The sequence below is a fragment of the Protomyctophum bolini genome, assembly GCF_963924005.1.
Source record: "Protomyctophum bolini genome assembly, chromosome: 11".
In the NCBI taxonomy this organism is placed as follows: domain Eukaryota; kingdom Metazoa; phylum Chordata; class Actinopteri; order Myctophiformes; family Myctophidae; genus Protomyctophum; species Protomyctophum bolini.
In genome coordinates, this window is record NC_137872.1 from 18,232,170 (window position 1) to 18,253,524 (window position 21,355).

General features: G+C 41.7%; 3 protein-coding genes across 3 annotated transcripts in view; all 3 read right to left on the bottom strand.

Moving 5' to 3' along the window:
* LOC308324834 (uncharacterized protein) overlaps positions 1-21,355 on the bottom strand; it is a 52,219-nt gene that overhangs the window by 12,488 nt on the left and 18,376 nt on the right. The window lies entirely within an intron of this gene.
* Positions 1,348-3,243, bottom strand: LOC308323984 (uncharacterized protein). The gene is made up of 2 exons (XM_080775878.1): positions 3,004-3,243; positions 1,348-2,372 (listed from the first exon to the last, which is right to left on the bottom strand). Exons 1-2 carry the CDS (start codon positions 3,152-3,154, stop codon positions 1,465-1,467), a joined length of 1,059 nt encoding a protein of 352 aa, XP_080632004.1. The 5' UTR covers positions 3,155-3,243; the 3' UTR covers positions 1,348-1,464.
* Positions 5,624-21,172, bottom strand: LOC308324348 (uncharacterized protein; the record flags this gene model as incomplete). The annotated part of the gene is made up of 7 exons (XM_080776390.1): positions 20,914-21,172; positions 16,718-16,975; positions 15,381-15,674; positions 11,410-11,559; positions 7,958-8,209; positions 6,759-6,932; positions 5,624-5,643 (listed from the first exon to the last, which is right to left on the bottom strand). The coding sequence occupies exons 1-7, from the start codon at positions 21,101-21,103 to the stop codon at positions 5,624-5,626; spliced, it is 1,338 nt and encodes a 445-aa protein (XP_080632516.1). The 5' UTR covers positions 21,104-21,172.

Consider the following 21,355-nt stretch of genomic DNA (forward strand, 5'->3'; position numbering starts at 1 on the left):
TATTACAAATTGAACATTTGCTCTCAGTATGGGGTCACGTACGTATGACATCAAATACAATGCCAAAAAGAGTGGTAGTCATTTGCAGGACCAAGGGGGATCAGAAACAGCATTTCCCAGTGTTCTACTTGTCGGATCAAACCCTCTCGGTTTGTAGCAGCTGTAAATATTTGGGGCACATCATTACAGATAAGATGGAAGATGATGCTGACATGTATAGACAGCGTAGAATGCTCTATGTCCAAGCCAATATGTTAGCCAGGAAATTTCACTACTGTTCAGTTGAGGTCAAGGTGAACCTATTTAGAGCATACTGCACCCCGCTGTACAGCCCCCTTATGGGTGAATTATAAAAAAAGAGAGTCTGCGCAAGCTAAAGGTGGCTTATAACGATGCTCTCAGGATTCTCCTGAAGAAGCCTAGGGGTGGCAGTGCTAGTCAGCTCTTCTGCGACTCTGGTCTAACCACCTTCCAGGCTCTCTTGAGAAACCTCATGTTCAGCTTTAAAAGCAGACTTGATGGATCACTTAATAATGTGATTATGATGTTGATGACTAATCCCAGGTTTAGCACTGTTAGATACCGCTCCTTGATGTGGAAACATTGGTACGAGTGCCTCTTATAGATTTTCTTCTTTTTTTTTACGAGAGAGTTTTAGAGTTTTATGAACCAATGTATTTATTTGTAACTGTTTTGTATGTTTTTAATTGTTGTTTGTCATCTACTGGCTACGGCTGTCAAAGTTTCATTCATTACATAAAAATGTATTTGAAACTTTGCATGGCACTGTAACACTATGATCAAGCTGACTTCTTGGTGGAGGTCTGCTCTCCACTGATCACATTTACTAGTTTACCAGATTAATACCTGAATCCGATTCTACAAATGCCTTCTAAATCAGTAGTTCTCAAACTTTTTCGTACCAAGGATCCCCAACATTATATATATTTGGCTGCGGACCCTCCATTTGAAAATGTTTTGTGCCAGGAACTCCCAGAAGATAATATTTGTGTGAAAATAAAAATCGAAATTATTAAAAATCATAAATAAAATCATTACCCCAATCAGCATGCTGCATGCAGGGGTCAAAGGTCGTACTCCAAACTCACATATGGAAAAAAGGGACAATGCTATTCATTGGAGACGGTGTGCCGCCGCTAAAAAATAACAGATGTACAAGCTTGCTTGTATATTAGCCATCACAAAACTTGACACATATTTCACACACTGTTCCGTTCCGTTCGTCTTTTTTCAGATGGTTTATTATTTTATTTGATAAACTCCCAAACACAAAGGAACCATATAGAATAAGTTGGAAAAACTGAAAATTAGGAGCGAGTGGCATGGAGCTCTGGCCAAAACGATGTGCTCAGTTTGCCACCATCATGTTGCAGCAGAATGTCTCAGAGCCTGATGACAACAAGCCTAATATCCCCACTGGCCAAAGGAGAATTCCCATTTTGACTAGTCATTAAGATGCTGGCTTTCCATGTGGGAGACCTGGGTTAGAATCCTGGACGTTACAATGTGATCGACCATGTGTTGTTTTAATAAATAATAACTACTGAAGCATTTACTGCAGCTGTTGCAAGAGTAGGACTTCTCCCCAGTGTGGAGCCGGAGGTGTCTTGTCATATTTTGGTATCGGCTGAAGTATCTACCACACTCCTCGCATCTGAACGGCTTCACTCCTGTGTGGCTCCTCATGTGTTCCTTCAAGCCTGCATTGTTGGCAAAGCATTTCCCACAAACATCACAAACCTTTGCTTTCACATTCAGGTGAGTTTTCAGGTGAAGTTTAAAATCCTCCTCTGTCATGAAGTGCATTCCACACAGCCCGCAGACATCTTTAGGGTGAACTTCCATATGTTTCACCAATGAGAGTTCGGAGTAAAAAGATTTCTCACATACTTTGCAGATGATACAGGATTTTAGCTTTTTCTTTGTCCGTGGTGTCTTACCAGTCAGTGTACGATGTTGTCCGCTTGGCGTCCACTCTTCACTTCTGTCACCGTCTCCATCTTGAGTAGCATTCCAGTCATCGTCAATTCCGTTTTCAGCCTCAGAGAATCCTGGAGATGGGACCTCTTCATCAGTCTCTATTGGCATCTGCTCAGCTGAAGTGACAGGTAGAGGTTCCTCCTCTACTTTGTATATTATTTCATGTTCATTTTTATCACACTGAGGAGTGAATATGTCATGGATGGTGTCGTCCTCTGGTCTTCTGTCCTGGCTGATGCTCAAAGGTTCATTGTGGCTCCTCTCAGTCTGCAGGGACTCAGGGTTCTTCTGCCTCGGACTGGAATTCCACTCCTGCTGCTGCTCAGTGAGGAGATCCTCCTCCCACACAGAGAGGTTGAGCTTTGCTTCCTCTGAGGAGCAGAAAAGGAGAAGAGAACAGAAATGATTTGAAAACTTGTCAAACGTTACTTGACATGCACTCATACATTATTTCATAATGAATTTACCATGAAATCATCATTAATTCCTCGACCTCACCATTAACTATTGCTGAAGTCACTCACTCACTCACTCAGACTAACCAAGTGTAATATATCATTTGTTAATGATGTTATTCCACAGTTCCACTTCCATGCCCAGTGAGTGCTCACTGCTCATAGGAGTAGAGATCAGGAGGGTCAGTCTCACTCTGGATGTTGCAGAGGTGAGCACACATCCAGTGGGCATAGAAATGGAACTGTGGAAAGACCCACCATATATAATTACAGGCATTGAGGCAATATGGATAAACCATTAAAAGCTGTCCATATATGCATGGTGCAATATTGGTGAGTTTATCGTCGAGTAATACAACTAGATGGGACTGTTCTGTTCAATTAATAAATGGGGAATTTAACCTTAATCTATAGGTTGCTCGCGCTCGCGCATATGGAGACTGAGTCATCTTGGAGATCAAAATGTTAAACAACACTGCACATATCAGATCTGATGTTCTATTTAATTTGATCATGGATAGGCACGATTTTATATATATATGCATACCCGATAATATATTTGACCTGATCTCTCGTTTGTACTGGTGCATTTCTTCCTCGTAGCCTGCAATTATCTTTTCAACAGCTTCCACGATCTCATCAGCAGCCGCAGACAGAAACTGCTTCACAAGGACCCGAAGACCTTGAATTTGACTCATCTTGGTATAGTCATCAAACGGTTATGACCGCACTGACTCTCTGTTGACCATAAACCATGTTCTGGTCAAAATAAACTACACGAGTGTCTGTTTACATCCGTTGTCCTTCTTCTTCTCTATTGGGGTAACTGGGGTTTATTGCTCTTATTCTTTCGTGTTTATTGGCCGTTGGCAAACATATTTGTGCATTACCGCCACCTACTGTTGTCTTCATTCGGCCTGCTACCCTGTCCGGTGCAAACTTAAACTATTTATAGAAGTGTCTGTCAACCCAAACAAGTGATTTAATTCCCAACTCATGGTCCATTCAATTATCCAGACACTGAGTATTGGTTGATGTGCATTCGTCCCTCAGAACACAATCCACACTTCCGTCTTCTGTCAGTGATGTGCACAACATTTAAGAATATCCAACCTAGCTGCTTCCAGTACTTATCATCTTGATTCTCAGACTTTCATCACAAATTCACAATAATAAATGCTAGGAATATTGCCATGTCATGTAGGCCACCTTCCTTTTCCCCTCCTGTTCTTGTTGTACCACCAACCGGTTGTGTTAATTGTGCCCCTCCACTCCACACTTTGTCATGATATATATACCGGTAGCCTATATATGAGGCAAGGAAGAACTTCTGTTTTTTGTAATGTATTTTGAAGGGGCAGTGTGTGGGGGCATCGGCAATGTGAGCACAATTTTATCCAACCGTCCTATGCTACTTCCATTTGATCTGCCTCTTCCCAGTTGAATCCATTCTTCTGCAAAACAACTTTTCACTCAATAACCTGTTATCAAAACAATCACTACCCTGTAATTGTAATGTATGTAGGAACTCTCGTTTTAAGGCAGTTTTAATAATTATTTTAATCAGTTGGCATGGTAGCCTATGCCGCAGAGCAGCAGTACAACGAACACGTTTCGGCGTACAAGCCTTCATCAGCATTGTCTATCTGAGAGAGACGCTCTCAATTTAATTGATTATTTGATTTTGCACTACAGTACATGTATACATATGAATGATATTTCGGTGAGGTAAGAAGTGGCTTATAAGAGAACCTCATCTCTTTTCCTTTTTGACTGGAAAGGTAAATTAGTCTTTGTGTCGTTTTAATGTAGAGTAGTCATTGAAGCATTTTGTGCAGGAGTATGGCTTCTCCCCAGTGTGGACTGGATCATGATTCATGAGGGGTCTATTTTGGTATTGGTTGAAGGATTTACCACATTCATTGCAATTGAACGGCTTCTCTCCTGTCTGGATCCTCTTGTGTATCTCCAAACCGCTAGGATTGGCAAAGAAGTTCCCACAAACTAACAGCTGGCTAAATTAATAAATGAATAAACCTTGGCCTCAATTTGGCCATATCCACTGCCCAAATGTGCTGATCATCACATTTGTGATGACGGCTATCACTGTTTTTAGGCCAAGGAGTGTTTTCAGTGCAAAACTAATGCTTGGAATGGATTCAGAAACATGAAAACCCCCTAGTTTGACATGTCACATGCTAAAGTATGATGAAATGTTGCCTTATTATTTGTCCATGGTGTGGTATACAAAAATGGCCATAACTTTTGTCGCAATGTTTCCGGCAGGGGAGGCATACTTTGGTTAGACATAGCATTGGTTAGACTTAGCATTGGTCCGACCGGATTAAGGTTGGTGAGGGGTGCGTTAAAACGACCGGATTAAGGTTGGTGAGGGGTGCGTTAAGGGTTGGGAGAGGGTTAACGTTAGGTTTAGGTGTGCTGCCCCGTGGGAGGTTAGGGTTAGGGTTAGAATTATCGGACCTCTCATTCTGTGGACCTTAATGACCAAGTGAATAGAAAAAACACAAATAAAAAGTATGTCATGACATCACAGGTTAATCCTTAACTGTTGAGCTTTTGGGCCTGTGGCTCCCCGGCTACTACACTAGCATTGACTCCCATTATAACAATGGAATAAGGAAGTGCTCATTATATCTCAATGGGATAACGCCAATGGTGTGTCATTCTCTTGTATTATTTATTTCTCAATCTCACCACGGAGTAACCTCGCGTCTCGGAGGACAGTCAAGACGGGCAATGTCGGTAGGCCAATCACAGGCAGCATGCCTATGCTCAGATGCAAATGAGATTGATATTTTCCTGTTCTAAATATCAAAACGTTTATACCACCCCCTTTAATAAACTAGAATGAAAATGACTTCTGAAGATTGGATTGGAATATTCACATGTGGCATTTTAATCAATATAGAGCAGTCATTCTGATTCTAAGTGAATAGTAGGGTCCATGTAAACACAGTCACTATTACTTCAGTACTGTTGCATCTTCTCCAACACTGGTTCTAGGGTGCAGACAAAGCCAACGACAGCTCAAGACAAGACGTGAGATTTGACGTGGTGTACGTCAAAGTTCAGTGTCAGTCAAATGCGGAAAATGTGATGTCACTACATCACTGCAATTTTCATTGGCACCTTTGAATGTCAAGGTTTCAGCTTCCAGGAAGAAACCCTAAATACAAAGGGAAGATATTATTGCACATAACCACACCAAGGGGTCTAATGAAGTATTGTCACATCATAAATACAGGAAGATCACGGCACTCCATGTTTAAATGAGCCTGCATCTCTTCATGTGCTGTCCTAAATTAGAATTGGTCCTGAAGCATTTTCTGCAGGTGGTACACGAGAATGGCTTCTCCTCAGTGTGGATCCTGAAGTGATCATTCAGTTTGCTGCGGTTTCTGAAGGCTTTATCACACACACTGCATTTGAACCGCTTCTCTCCTGTGTGGCTTCTCATGTGTATTTCCAAATAGAAAGGTTTGGCAAAGCATTTCCCACAAACATCACAAACCTTTGCAATCTCATCCTTGTGAGTTTTCAGGTGAAGTTCAAAATCTTCCTCAGTATTAAAGTGCGTCCCACACAGACCGCAGTCATCTTTAGGGTGACTTTCCAAATGATTCACCAATGAGACTTTGGAGTGAAAATCCATCCCACACACTTTACATAAGATTTGCACCAGCTGCTCTTTTGTGATCACATCTGCATCCACATCCCCATCGTCATATACAGGAGTGGTACTGGTTACAGTTCCTTTTTTGTGTTTTAAATGAGTCCGCATGTGTTTTCTTAATGTAGAGTACCTAATGAAATGTCCGCTGCAGATGGTGCATGCGTATGGCTTCTCCCCAGTGTGGGTCAGGTGGTGGTTTTTCAAATTGTCTTCAAGTCTGAATGATTTACCACACACCTCACATCTGAAAGGCTTCTCCCCAGTGTGAATCGTGAGGTGTTTTGTCATACTTTGGCGAACGTTGAAGGATTTACCACACACCTCACATGTGAACGGCTTCTCTCCCGTGTGGATCCTCATGTGCATCTCCAAATTGCAACGTTTGGAAAAGCATTTTCCACAAACATCACAAACCGCTACTTTCACCTGCTTGTGAGTTTTCAGGTGAAGTTCAAAATCCTCCTCTGACTTGAAGTGCATCCCACATAGCCCGCAGTAATCTTTAGGGTGACTTTCCAAATGTTTCAGAAATGAGCCTTCATAATGAAAAGATTTCCCACATACTTTGCAGATAATACTTTTCTTTTTCTTCGTCTGTGGTGTATTACCAGTCAACCACTCTTCACTTCTGTCACTGTCTCCATCTTGAGTAGCATTCCAGACATTGTCATCTTCGTTTTCAGCATCAGAGAATCCTTGAGATGGGACCTCTTCATGAGCCTCTATGGGCATCTGCTCAGCTGAAGGAACAGGTAGAGGTTTTTCTACTTTGTCCATTTCATCTGAGGAGCAGAAAAGGAGACGTTAACATTCAGCATTGATTAACAGGTTCCGTCCATCCGACGTGTCCACACGTCCTAGGGAATCCAACCAACGGGTTGCAATGACGTGTGTACACGTCCTAGCGCATCTTCAATGATATCAGGCGAGAGAATAATATTCAGATTTTTTTCCTTTTTGAGTGGATCTTCTGCCATCCAAAATTTGGATGTAATTTGTGCCTTTGTACCGCGTCACTCCCGAAATGTAAATGCTTCTGGCGACAGGTAAACGAACAGAACAACGATGTTAGGGGCTCATTACTGAATCATCACTACCTCGCGGTTACACTATTAATGCTTCTTTTGATGACTTTTAAAGTTACACTGGTCACATAATTAGCTAGAGGCATATATGCTTCCTGCTTTTTGGTGAATTTTGCGGTCTTCAAAATAAAAGACTGCTCGTCTACGGCTGGCGGTGAGGGACATTAGACTGAATCGTAGGAGGATGTCAGCATTGCCATCCAGAACAGATTTTATTTAAAGTAGTATGACTGAAAAGAGAATGTATGGAAATCATAAGTGTCACCAGTTTTACCCCCAGCCCACCCATTCTACAGTACATATGTGTCAATGTACTACAATGTATTACAATGTGTAATACCTTAGTAAGACACTCAACCCATAAGTGCTCAAAGGGCCCACTGTAATAATCACAACTATTAATTGTGTGCCCCATACGTTTGTGCTCTGAAAATGAAGTTTTCATTTATTCAGTCCAGCAATCATGTCAAGCCTGTCACACTGAAAGTTGTCCTTGTGCAGGTTGTGTAAAAGTGGAGATATTACTAAAACTAATTTACTGCGTGAACTTTCAAATGGATATTAAACTAGAGGACGATATCCAACACAAGGTCGCAGCAATTAATTATTGGGTGAGTGAGTACACACACAGTGATACAAGTTTAAATACTGCCACGATCAGTCTGCTACCCGGGCAGGCATATCTATGTCACCACGTCAATGCAATGCATTTGAACACATACCTGTACCTGGTATTTTAGTTAACCTGATCTCAGGTTGTAGAAGCGCATTGAGCATCTTGCATTGTTGACTGAACTCTCGTTTTGACTGGTGCATTTCTCCCTTGTAGCCTGAGATCATCTTCTCAACAGCTTCCATGATCCTATCAGCAGCCACAGACAGAAAATGCTTCACAGAGACTTCACAGGAATTCCACTCCTGCTGCTGCTCAGTGAGGAGATCCTCCCACACCGAGAGGTTGAGCTGTTCTTCCTCTGAGGAGCAGAAAAGGAGAAGAGAACATTCAGCAATATCTAATTACAACATCTGTCTGTCTGTCTGTCTGTATGTATGTATGCGGCTATGCGTAGTGTCTCCTCCTGACTGGTAACTATGGCAGCTGTGCCTGTGACCTTTTTTGGGGTTTTTTTAAGCTCCAGGGCTCAGTCAAGGTTTGTCTATCAGTTCAGTGATTTATTTAAAAAATCATTATGCATTTCTAAACCAATCATCCTGAATTTCACCAGAATAAACATTTGATTTGAAGTGGGCGTTTTACATTAGAGGCAGGCTGCTTGAGTTGATTCTGCAGGCTAGATTAAGGCAATCATCTCTGGTATTCTGTTGATCAGATCTGTGTTTTATAAACGCACCAATCAATCATACGTAATTTGTATGTGTATCACATACCTGGTGTTCTATTTAACCTGATCTCAGATTGTAGAAGAGCATCGAGCACAGGCTCGAGCATCTTGCGTTGTCGACTGATCTCTCGTTTGGACTGGAACATTTCTTCCTCGTAGCCTGAAATCATCTTTTCAACAGCTTCCACGATCTGATCAGCAGTCGCACACAGAAACTGCTCCACAAGGACCCGAACACCTTGAATTTGACTCATCTTGGTATCTAGTTAAGCGGCTAATATCACATCGACTGACTGACAGTGACTGTTATGGAGAGCAATGGTTCTCTTTATGTTCGCATCACCACAAACAGTCTTCGGACTGGACCATATCCTATTAGTAGGGACTGGACATGTTTACTTCCGCTGCCCTGCAAGGGGTTGCACTTCCGAGTAACCCTTTTCTTTCTTTCTTTTTTAACCCATTTATCAAGAAGCTCTTATCCAGAGCACCGCCGCCTGGTGGTAGAAGCATTTAGATTTTATGTATGTATTTAGCACAGTATAAAAACTGCACAAAAGGGAAGATACGTAGAGAAAAAAAATTGCAGTTTCACAGTAGGCCTATATTTCAAGCACAACACAATACAAGACTCCATCGGAAAAAAATGCCATTATTTATTTCCAGTGATGTTATGTATGTTTTATCCCCGTTTCATTTAATTAAATGCATGCTTTTCTTTTAGGTATCTAGAATGTTAGCCGCAATTTGCAACTCTAGAGTTGCAAATTGCGGCTACTAGAATGTCATGTTTGTTACAGGAACAACTCTTATCATTTTCTCCTATTTTATCCAACCTCCCTTTGTAGCCTATTGGCATAACAACTAAATTGGGGCGAAAAAGGGTTAAAAAAACAAAACATTATGAGCTTCACTCATCCCAACGGTAAACTGAAGAGTGGGCATCTCAATGTTAGATTGGTATTTGCTATGTTTTTATTTAATAAAAACATACCATACATTTTTGGAAAGTTTATTTTTTAAGAGCATTTCTTTTTTCATGTAAAGTACACATTGATCAGAGCATGCTTGAACATTCAACAATAAACCTAATATCTTCTGCAATTGCTTCAACTGTAACTGTTGAAGGGGACATTTAATTCAGATAATTATGTACATTCGTGAAGACGTGAATAGTCTTCATTGCTTCCACCTTCTATGTAGCATAAAAGCATCCAACTATCAAGGCCTCCTGCAATTCCCAAGAGAAGAAAAACAAAACACCATTCACCCTGGCTCCTATCACAAGAGGATCAGCATTTCAGCATTTTCTATGTTGAGCACTGTAGAGTAGAGTAGAGCACTGATGATTCACTACAAGTAATCTTAAAGAAAACATGACAGAAAACGCTATGTTAACATACAATAAAGGGCCATCCACACCAAGCACTCTGAACTATAAAGATATTGTTTTAAAAATCGTTCTAATTCAAGTGTATGGAAGAGTGCACACACAACTACAAAGACGACAGAGTTCAATGATTGTTCAATTGTTGTAGTGCTTGCTGTGGACAGCCCGTAACATAACGGAATACAAAAACAATTTGAATGCAATATTAAAAATTGCCTGCCCCGAGCTACAGATAATTGGAGATACTTAACTCTGCAGATGGTGCACGAATATCAAGAGAGCACCTCTGCATTACCATCTCCCTTGAGGAGTTACATCCCCCTACAGGTGGTTACAGGAGTGGTCATCTTTTAAATTATTCTGCATCTCTTCATGTGTTGTCTTAAATTAGAGTTGGTTGTGAAGCATTTACTGCAGGTGGTACACGAGAATGGCTTCTCCCCAGTGTGGATCCTGAGGTGTTGTGTCAGTGCGCAGGGTTGTCTGAAAGCTTTATCACACACACTGCATTTGAACCGCTTCTCTCCTGTGTGGCTTCTCATGTGTATTTCCAAATAGAAAGGTTTGGCAAAGCATTTCCCACAAACATCACAAACCTTTGCAACCTCATCCTTGTGAGTTTTCAGGTGAAGTTCAAAATCCTCCTCTGTATTAAAGTACATCCCACACAGTCCACAGTCATCTTTAGGGTGACTTTCCAGATGATTCACCAATGAGACTTTGGAGTGAAAATCCTTCCCACACACTTTACATATGATTTGCACCAGCTGATCTTTTGTGATCACCCCTGTATCAACATCCCCATCGTCATATACAGGAGTGGTACTGGTTACAGTTCCTTTTTTGTGAGTCTGCATGTGTTTTCTTAATGTGGAGTACCTAATGAAATGTTCGCTGCAGATGGTGCATGCGTATGGCTTCTCCCCAGTGTGGATCAGGTGGTGTCTTGTCAAACTGGCAGGATAGCTGAATGATTTACCACACACCTCACATCTGAAAGGTTTCTCCTTGGTGTGAGTCCTGAGGTGTCTTGTCATATATTGGCGAACGCTGAAGGATTTACCACACACCTCACATGTGAATGGCTTCTCTCCCGTGTGGCTCCTCATGTGCATCTCCAAATTTACATGTCTGGCAAAGCATTTTCCACAAACATCACAAACCGCTACTTTCACATTCTTGCGAGTTGCAATCTCATTCTTGTGAGTTGCAATCTCATTCTTGTGAATTTTCAGGTGAAATTCAAAATCATCCTCGGTCTTGAAGTGAATCCCACACAGCCCACAGTCATCTTTATGGTGACTTTCTAAATGTTTCAGAAATGACCCTTCATAATGAAAAGATTTCCCACATACTTTGCAGATACAGGATTTTTCCCTTTTCTTCATCTGTGTTAGCTTTGACAACCACTCTTCACTTTGAGTAGCTTCATTTCTGTCACTGTCTCCATCTTGAGTAGCATTCCAGACATCGTCATCTTCGTTTTCAGGCTCAGAGAATCCTGGAGATGGGACCTCTTCATCCTCAGCCTCTATGATCATCTGCTCAGCTGAAGTGACACGTAGAGGTTCTTCTACCATGTCTATTTCATCTGAGGAGCAGAAAATGAGAAGTGAACATTCAGCGCACGCATGCACGCACGCACGCACACGCACAAACAATTTAACTTCTTTATTTGTTTGTGTTCAAGAAATTCTTGAACACAAACAATAGTAGATGGAAAACTTTGAGAACTCAACAACAAGTGTTTCAGGATACAGGAAGCATCGCCTCCTCCATAGTCCAGTCATTTTATGCAAAAATGGGGGTCAACATCCCACAAATGGCAACAAAAATAAACTCAACTGATTTTGTATCCTCAATATGTCCTGAATAACAGAAAAAAGTCACAAGGAATTCTATGAATGGAAAGTTTTGAAAACACATTTTGGCCCTTTCTGCTAGATTTCACCATGCTGTTTTTGTTCCTTAGCAAAATAAGGATACAGTGACAATAATTTATTAGGATCACATCTGATAAAATACATCCATCTTCAACCGCTTATCCGGAATCAGGTCGCAAGGGTAACTGTTCCAACAGAGATTACCAGTCTTCCCTTTCCAGAGAAACATTAGCAACTTCCTCCTGGGGGATCCCAAGGCGTTCCCAGCCCGTGTGGAGATATAATCCCCCCCATCATGATCTGATCCTTGGTCTGCCACGAGGTCTCTTCCCACGCACGGGAGGCATACATACTAGATGCCCAAGCTGGCTCCTTTCCAAATCAATGAACAATTGACCCTGAGATACTACTTGAACTCCTTCACCTTGAGCAAAGTCTCATTCCCTTCCCGGAGTGTACAATCCATCAATTTCCTGCTGAGAACCATGGTCTCAGAATTTGAGATGCTAATCCTTAACCCAGACGCTGCACACTTGACCGCGAACCGTTGCAGTGAGAGTTGAAGGTCTCGGACCAATGGTGCCATAAGGACCATATCATATGCAAAAAGCAGTGAAGCAATCCTTTGCTCGCCGAACCACGTATTCCATCTCCTCCATGGCTGCATCTCGAGATCACAAACAGGATGGGTGACAATATGCCAATTTCACAGCCCTGGCGGAGGCCAACCCCCACCAGAAATGAATCCACGTTACTGCTGAGCACATGGACACAGCTTTCGCTTTGGGCGTAGGCTACAGAGATTGGATGGCCCTCAACAAGGACCGCCGTCCGCCTTACCCCATAAGACCTTCTAACCACGTAGCTCACAGTCGCAGCTTTGAACATTGAAATTCCACATGGATGCCAGAGAAGTCCTTCCTGAGGTGTGAGGCCATACGTTTCCAGTTCACCCGCACTATGCACTTGGGTTTTCCAGGTCTGTCCAGAGGCTTCTCCTGCCATCTGAAACAACACACCACCAGATGGTGATCGGTATCCAGAACAGGGTCCTCCCAATCATGCCACTCCAAGTGTACCAACCTTATGTCTAACCAAGGACTAGTCTAAACTAAGTATGCACCCCATTACCCACGTGTGCATTGAAGTTCTCCTTGCCAACGTTGAAGCCGCGAGACATAGTGGTGAAAGCTGTAACTGCAGGCGGGCCCCTGTATTTAGCACGAGGAAACCCCACGGCACTGGGGTTTAACATTGAGCGCTTTTTTGCACTTCCGCATTTGACCAACTGTTGTTGGTCAAATGCGGAAGTAGTGTTCTTCCGGTTGCTTCATAAACGTAAACGCCAAAAGCAACTTTTACTGACATGAACAGCAGAGGGTGGGGCTGTCCGCATAAAGCATCTGCAAATTAATACAACTTAGTCCGACAGATTAATGAGAATTTTGTCTCAATTCTCATTAAACTCTAAACATTACAAGAAAAATCACACCCGTGTGAAGTGAGGGGTGCTCTTATCATTGTACAGACGTACACCATCATGACGTAAAATAGACAGTAGACACTATGCCTATTTGCTCACACCAAAAATTATCCATTCATTGTCAATGGGAATTTAATGTTTGTGTAGGACGAAAATAGTTGAATATAGGAGCCCTCAAAAAAGTTAAGACTAGACACAGTGGTTTATTGTAACTATCTATACATTTAAATCCATAAAAGTGAATTGTTAGCGTTTGAGTACAACAGACGCATTTTGTGCCTGCCCCTCCCCCGGGGCAGACACCTAAACCTAACCCCAACCCTCTCCCGACCACCAGCGCACCTCGGACCAATGCTCCTTCGGAGCAATGGTCCGTCGGATCATAGGGTGCTTCCCTCAAAAAACACCTTCCACCCAAACAGTATTATATATTTTGAGCACTAGAGTAGACTAGAGCACTGATGATCCACTACAAGTGATCTTAAAGAAAAGGTGACAGAAAACATTATGTTAATGTAATATGAAGGGCCATCCACACCAAGCACTATAAACTATAAAGATATTGTTTTAAAAACCTTTCTAATTCAAGTGTTATGGAAGAGTGCACACACGACTACAAAGACGACAAAGTTCAATGATATAGATATTGTTGTAGTGCTTGCAGTAGAGTCCTTAACAAAAAAAAATAAGTGTGAAGTGAGGGGAGCGAATATATTAAAGTCTAACTCATGTTGATTAGGTGATGTAATGGTGATGTAAAACAAATGGTTCCAGGCACTGCCAAAACAAACATTAAATGCCATTAACAATAAAGAGACAATATGACATAATTACTCCCTTCATTGTCAATGGTTTATTAAACAAACATTGAACTAAAGACAAACATTAAACCTGTATATAGGAGCTAGCACCCCTCAAAAACATGAACCACTGACAATTGTCTGAGCTACACATAATTGATATACAAGATGAAGAAACTGTGGTATGGGAGATACTAGTGCTGCAGATGGTGCACGAGTATGTCTATCCACCTCTGCATTAAAATCCCCCTTGAGTAGTTACATTCTCGTACAGGCGTGGTCATCTTTTAAATGATCATCTGCATCTCTTCATGTGTTGTCTTAAATTAGATCTGGTTGTGAAGCATTTATTGCAGTTGATGCATGAGAATGGTTTCTCCCCAGAGTTGATTCTGATGATCTGCCAAGGACATGGGTTGTCTGAAAGCTTTATCACACACACTGCATTTGAACCCCTTCTCTCCCGTGTGGCTCCTCATGTGTTTATCTAAATAGAAAGGTTTGGCAAAGCATTTTCCACAAACATCACAAACCTTTGCAATCTCATCGTTGTGAGTTTTCAGGTGAAGTTCAAAGTCCTCCTCAGTATTAAAGTGCGTCCCACACAGCCCGCAGTCATCTTTAGGGTGACTTTCCAGATGATTCACCAATGAGACTTTGGAGTGAAAATCCTCCCCACACACTTTACATATGATTTGCACCAGCTGCTCTTTTGTGATCACATCATCCCCATCGTCATATACAGGAGTGGTACTGGTTACAGTTCCTTTTTTTTGTTTTATATGAGTCCGCATGTGTTTTCTTAATGTAGAGTACCTAATGAAATGTTCGCTGCAGATGGTGCATGCGTATGGATTCTCCCCAGTGTGGATCATATGGTGTCTTGTCAAACTGTCACGATAGCTGAATGATTTACCACACACCTCACATCTGAAAGGCTTCTCTCCAGTGTGAGTCGTGAGGTGTCTTGTCATATTTTGCAGAAAGTTGAAGGATTTACCACACACCTCACATGTGAACGGCTTCTCTCCTGTGTGGCTCCTCATGTGGCTCCTCAAATTGCCTCGTGAGTAAAAGCATTTTCCACAAATATCACAAACCGCTTCTTTCACATTCTTGCGAGTTACAATCTCATTCTTGTGAGTTTTCAGGTGAAGTTCAAAATCCTCCTCAGTCTTGAAGTGCATCCCACACAGCCCACAGGCAGTTTTATGGTGACTTTCCAAATGTTTCAGAAATGTTTTGCCTTGATAATGAAAGGATTTCCCACATACTTTGCAGATACAGGATTTTTCCCTTTTCCTCATCTGTGGTGTCTTATCAGTCAGTGTGCGATGTTGTTTGCTTGGCGTTGGCCACCACTCTTCACTTTGAGTAGCTTCATTTCTGTCACTGTCTCCATCTTGAGTAGCATTCCAGACATCGTCATCTTCGTTTTCAGGCTCAGAGAATCCTGGAGATGGGACCTCTTCATCAGCCTCTATGGGCATCTGCTCAGCTGAAGTGAAAGGTAGAGGTTCTTCTACTTTTTCTATTTCATCTGAGGTGCCGAAAAGGAGATGTTAACATTCAGCAATGATTAAATATCAGTACACCACACATCTCAAGGTTCTTGCTTCAAAATGTTAAGTGTCCCGTGGACATTTCTCCGTAACCAAAAAGCCCTTTAAGAAACCATTTTCATCTAGGACACGAATACATCCAAGAACCTTTGGATGTGCTATATTAAATCCAAAGATAATTTCTTTTGAGGTATCCCTGTAATTATAGCATCTCTACAGTCAGATACTATGGTAACCAATGGTATGCTATCAAACTAGGAAGGGTATGGCCTTGTCAGCCTGCAATGACATGCATAAGATCTGGTCATCCCAGCTTGGTAATATGTTAAAAGTAAAAATATTTAGGACGACCGTTGAGCCGACTTACACCCGCCTTCTAATGAGAGCGCAAAATCTGTCTTGGAAGAGACACTCATCGACTAATCTAATATAGGGCAACCTTCCCCGTGTTTCTTCACTAGTCCGATCCAGAAGAACAGTTTGCCGGCCACTGCAGGCATCAGTAACTAGGAACTGGGGTGGCAATGAAGGACCGGGAAGTCTGGCGTAATATTGTGAAATCCACGATCTCGACCGCGGTCGAAAAATGATAATGGTAACCAATGGAGCTGAGGAACGCTACTTTAGAAAATTCTGTGCTCAGCCAATCAAATAATCACCAAACTCATTCCGGCCAATCACTTTTGGCGTCTTAACTTTCTGCCCTCACTTTTATCTTCAATATGTACTTTGCTCAGCCAATCAAATCATCGTTATGGGGTGATCAGCCAATCACAAGCAAATGTTTGTATTCACATAAACCCGGAAAGCTGGGCAGTTAGGGAAATATCTGCCTCCAAGTCACAGCAATTAATTATTGGGAAAGTACAGTACAGTACAGTGATACAAGTTAAAATACTGACACGATCAGTCTGCTACCGGGCAGGCATAGCTTTGGATCTATGGCTGTGTATCTGGAATATCACAGCCATTGTAGGGCTAATGTTGTCACCACATCAATCAGATACATTTGAACACATACCTGTACCTGGTATTCTAGTTAACCTGATCGCAGGTCGTAGAAGCGCATTGAGCATCTTGCATTGTTGACTGATCTCTCGTTTTGACTGGTGCATTTCTCCCTTGTAGCCTGAGATCATCTTCTCAACAGCTTCCATGATCCTATCAGCAGCAACAGACAGAAAATGCTTCACAGAGACTTCACAGGAATTCCACTCCTTCTGCTGCTCAGTGAGGAGATCCTCTTCCCACACCACAGAGAGGATGAGCTGTGCTTCCTCTGCGGAGTAGAAAAGGAGAAGAGAACATTCAGCAGTAATTACAAATTGTGTGTGTGTGTGTGTGTGTGTGTGTGTGTGTTGGGAGAGTCCGTATGTTTTGTCATGCCAATAAAACTCTTTGGATTGAATGGAGTGTGAGTGTGAGTGTGTGTGTGTGTGTGTGTGTGTGTGTGTGTGTGTGTGTCTCTCCTGGCTCAACATACTGGTTCGATCTTCATCAGTGCCCATACCCGAAGGCGGGGTTGGCGAAAGGGCCTTTCTGTGTGGAGTTTGCATGTTCTCCCCGTGTCCCCTAGGGTAGGTACCCTCACAAAAAACATGCAGTAATCCTGGTCACTAAACTGCCTCCCCCTGGCCAGCCGGGGCACCTGATGGAGGGGAAAGGAACTGGTTAGAATAACGTGTTCCTTCCACGCGCTACGTCCAACCAGGGAAACTCCCCCTTGTCAGGTGTAAAGGAGCAACTTGGACACTCAGGCATGAAGGAAGCATGAGTTCAAGTCCGTTGCTCTCCCCTTGTCCCCCATATATGGGGACTAGGTTGGTGGAGGGTGTGTAGAGCCCAGGATCACATTAGATGATTGACACAGGGGTGAAAAATGGGTTGCAAAATCGTGGGATAAAAAATATATATTAAAAAAAAACATACTGGTTCGATTAAAGGGATTTTTTCACTTCATGATTTGAGATCACACATCTCGGGTAGGTACAGTTAGAGTATTTCTGTGTATACTGTTAATATATTATGTAATAATATTTTTGTTGTTCTTTACTGTGATGTTATTCTCCTGCACCTACCCTACCCTGGGAAAAATAAAAGGTAGCCTGGTTAAGTAACCACTCCACCTTGAATACATTTCATTCCGAAATAAATGTAATGTAATTTCAAGGGAGGGTGGTTAGCCAGGCTACAGCTACAGCTTGAAAAACGTATTAGTGTCCAGTCCAGTAGCCATTTCTCAGTAACTGTAGTGCTAATTGAAGAACCATTTTCCAAATATTTGAGAAGAGCCTTTGGATATGCAATAAAATCCAATACATGGAGATCAATTATCAATATTTTTTTAATAATGTATTAAATGCAATTGGCTAGATTCTGTATAAATTCAAACTGATTTTAAACTTTAAACTAAGACAAATTTTCAACTATATGTACATGTCATCACGATCAGGGGCGTCAATATAGCTGGGGTGGAGCTGGGGTAAAGTTCAGAGTGCTCCCAAACGGAATAAACAGTGGGTTCAGTTGTGGGTTTTCAAACGCAGATGCTTTAAAATACTAATTTTAAAGTAGGAGTCATGGCTTGCCAGATCACAGGCACAGATCCTTGTTGCCACTCGACAAGGAACGCTACTTTAGAAAATGAAACAAGCTAGAGTCCGATGTTTTCCTTGACTGCTGGACATGATCCAACACGACACAATGGCCTGATATAGTCACATGGTAAGAGACACTTTTCTATACATATGATCACTGAAACTTTATTATATATATATTTTAAAAATCCATTAATTCATCAATGATGTTTATAGAACATGTTTTAGTGACTTCCAAGTAGGCTACCAACACCATTTCTTTGGAAGTAGGGTATTATTATGCATGAGTTTATACACAAGACAAACGAAGCCAAACAAAACCATAGCGTAGTACAGACAATACAGTTTAAAGTGAATGACCACACTTTGCCAAACGATAATGGCTCTGTGCCAAGTTCCAACTTAGAATTCACTACAATGTGTTATATAAACATTATTGATGACTTAATGGCTGTTGGTTTTTGATATTACGTTAAGTTAACACTGCGCCGCGGAAACAATGTTTTGTAACATGGAGGGAGGGCGGCTGAACGATTGCGTTCCAGATGTCCTTCTGATGGATTTTTCTTGGTTGTCAATATTTCTATCATCCAACAAATCGCTCTGAAAGTGATCGAAAGGATCGTACGCAATTATAACTATGGGAAAGACCATTTTCTTTACTCCAGGCTAAAATTGGTCCATAGCTGGTCCATAGCTGTAATACCTATCAATTAGAGCTATGGACCATTTTATATATATATATGGACCAGAGCTATGGACCAGAGTGGGAAAAAAACTATGAATTTCTAAACCATGATTTCACCCTGAATTTCACCAGCATAAACATTTTAAGTGGGCATTTTACATTAGAGGCTGGCTGTGGCTGAGGCAATCATCTCTAACACTGAGCAAGGCAGATGGCTTCTTGGTTAGAGTGGACGACAATATTATAACACGAAAAGATGAAATTGAAATTACCTAATACCTACCTAGGTTCCATCCAGGAGGCAAATCTTTCCGGTGTTAAAACGGCCACCAACGTAATCAAAAACTAAGGTCAACCAAAGAACAAGATTCCTATACAGGATCTCCTCACTGGTCAACAAAAACACCTTGAAGACCCTAACAGGAGCCCTCGTACAAGGTTTCTTCGACTATGCTTGGTACCACAGCACCTCTAAGGCCCTTAGTTAAAACAAGGCTCCAGACTTCCTAAAACAAACTGGTCTGAGGCTACTACTTGGCCTCACTCCCTGAACCCATCTAACCCCTGCCCACTTTGACAGGCTGGAATGGCTGAGGGTTGACGACAGTACAGGACCTTGCAATGGGTCTGGTCCACAAGATTCGCTACACCACCAAGATACCCATGTCCATGTACCTGTCTAAATACTTCCTTAATGTCAACGAAGTCCACACCCACAACACCAGAGGGAGTTCAACAAACCATGTGCAACCCAGATTCGGCACAAACAAGGGACTAAATTTATATCGCTCCTATGCCACTAAAATGTGGAACGCCCTACCAACAGTTATTAAGACATCCCCTAATCCCTTGACTCCTTCAAAACTGCTCTCAAAGGGCACCTACAGACGGCTGCAATTCGAAACTGGCCCCCGTAAAATCAGAATCCCCCACCCACCTCTGTTCCCCCTCACTGTATATGTTTCTTTTCCCTTTTTACCTCCTATGATGATTTCCTTTTGACTATATAGTTGTATATTCGAACTTCTCTAAATGTTTTGATGAATTGAAAATGGTGGGCCCTATTGTAAACAAGTGTAATGCTTTATGGTGTCGTCCACTCACTGTAAAAGTTTTTGTATTGAGTTATACTTGAAATGTACTGCAAACACAAACACATACTATGTGTATACGTGCTGGTATTCTAGCCGCAATTTGAAACACTAGATTAAAAAAAATAATGGGATGAATCTAGAGTTTACTATTACCATAACCTGACTCCCCCAGGTGGGGCAGCAGAGAGTACACAAGGGAACCCTGTGTTACCATTACCATCCATTGACAGCACATTCATCCAAATTGCATTTTCGATCTGCTTGTATAAGTATTAGACGTTAAACTCACCAACATTGCAGATGTAGGGAAAGCTTGAATTATCCTCTTTCAAACTACAAAGAGTTTGTTTCATAAAAATCCACCGTAGAAATTTTATGAATATGAGCACACTCTTGGGAAATTCTATGCAGGCGATTTATTTTCTTTAGTTTTGGAGTTTGGAAGCGCTCGATCGTCGAAGTCACCGTTTCGAATTTGCACATAATGCAGGAGGCAGCAGCACGACCCGTTAATAAAAACCGGTGCTTCCAAACTTCAGCACGACACGGAATGTCTTAGCTGAAAACAGCTCATAACATGTCTACAGTCTACTGTTTTTATTAATCAAACGCTTTGCAGTTTGAAAGGACAATTACAGCTGCAATGTTGGTGAGTTTGACGTCGTTTAATTCAAGCAGATGCAATTTGGATGAATGGCCTGCCCTATAGTGTTAATGGATGGTATTATATTTATATTGCAACTCTAGATTCCCCCCATTTTAAGATTTACACTGTCTCGTAGTAGATTTTATCGATTATGTCATTTTCAATCATGTCAGGGCTAATTGTATCACATACCTGATGTTCCATAACTTCCATTTAACTTGATCTCAGATTGTAGAAGAGCATCGAGCATCTTGCGTTGTCGACTGATCTTTCGTTTAGACTGGAACATTTCTTCCTCGTAGCCTGAGATAATCTTTTCAACAGCTTCCACGATCTGATCAGCAGTCGCAGACAGAAACTGCTCCACAAGGTTTTTACTCATCTTGGTATCTAGTTAAGCGGCGTTATGGAGAGCAATGGTTCTCTTTATGATCACAAACAAACAGTTCTGATTGATGCTCTCCTAAAACTTCGACTAAACGAAAATGTTTACGTCTTGCACTGCTCAGTGCTCCGGGGTTGCACTTCCGGGTAAACTTTTTTTTCTACATGTGTTTATCAGCTCTTATCCAGAGTACCGCCACCTGGTGGTAGAAAAATACCTTTTGTAATAAAAAATATTCTTACAGGCCAA

Coding starts and splice junctions, on each gene's coding strand:
- LOC308323984 (XM_080775878.1), bottom strand. CDS start 3,154: ATGAGTCAAATTCAAGGTCTTCGGGTCCTTGTGAAGCAGTTTCTGTCT. Junction 2,373..3,003: donor CAGGTCAAATATATTATCGG/GTATGCATATAT, acceptor TCTGCTCCTCAG/AGGAAGCAAAGCTCAACCTC.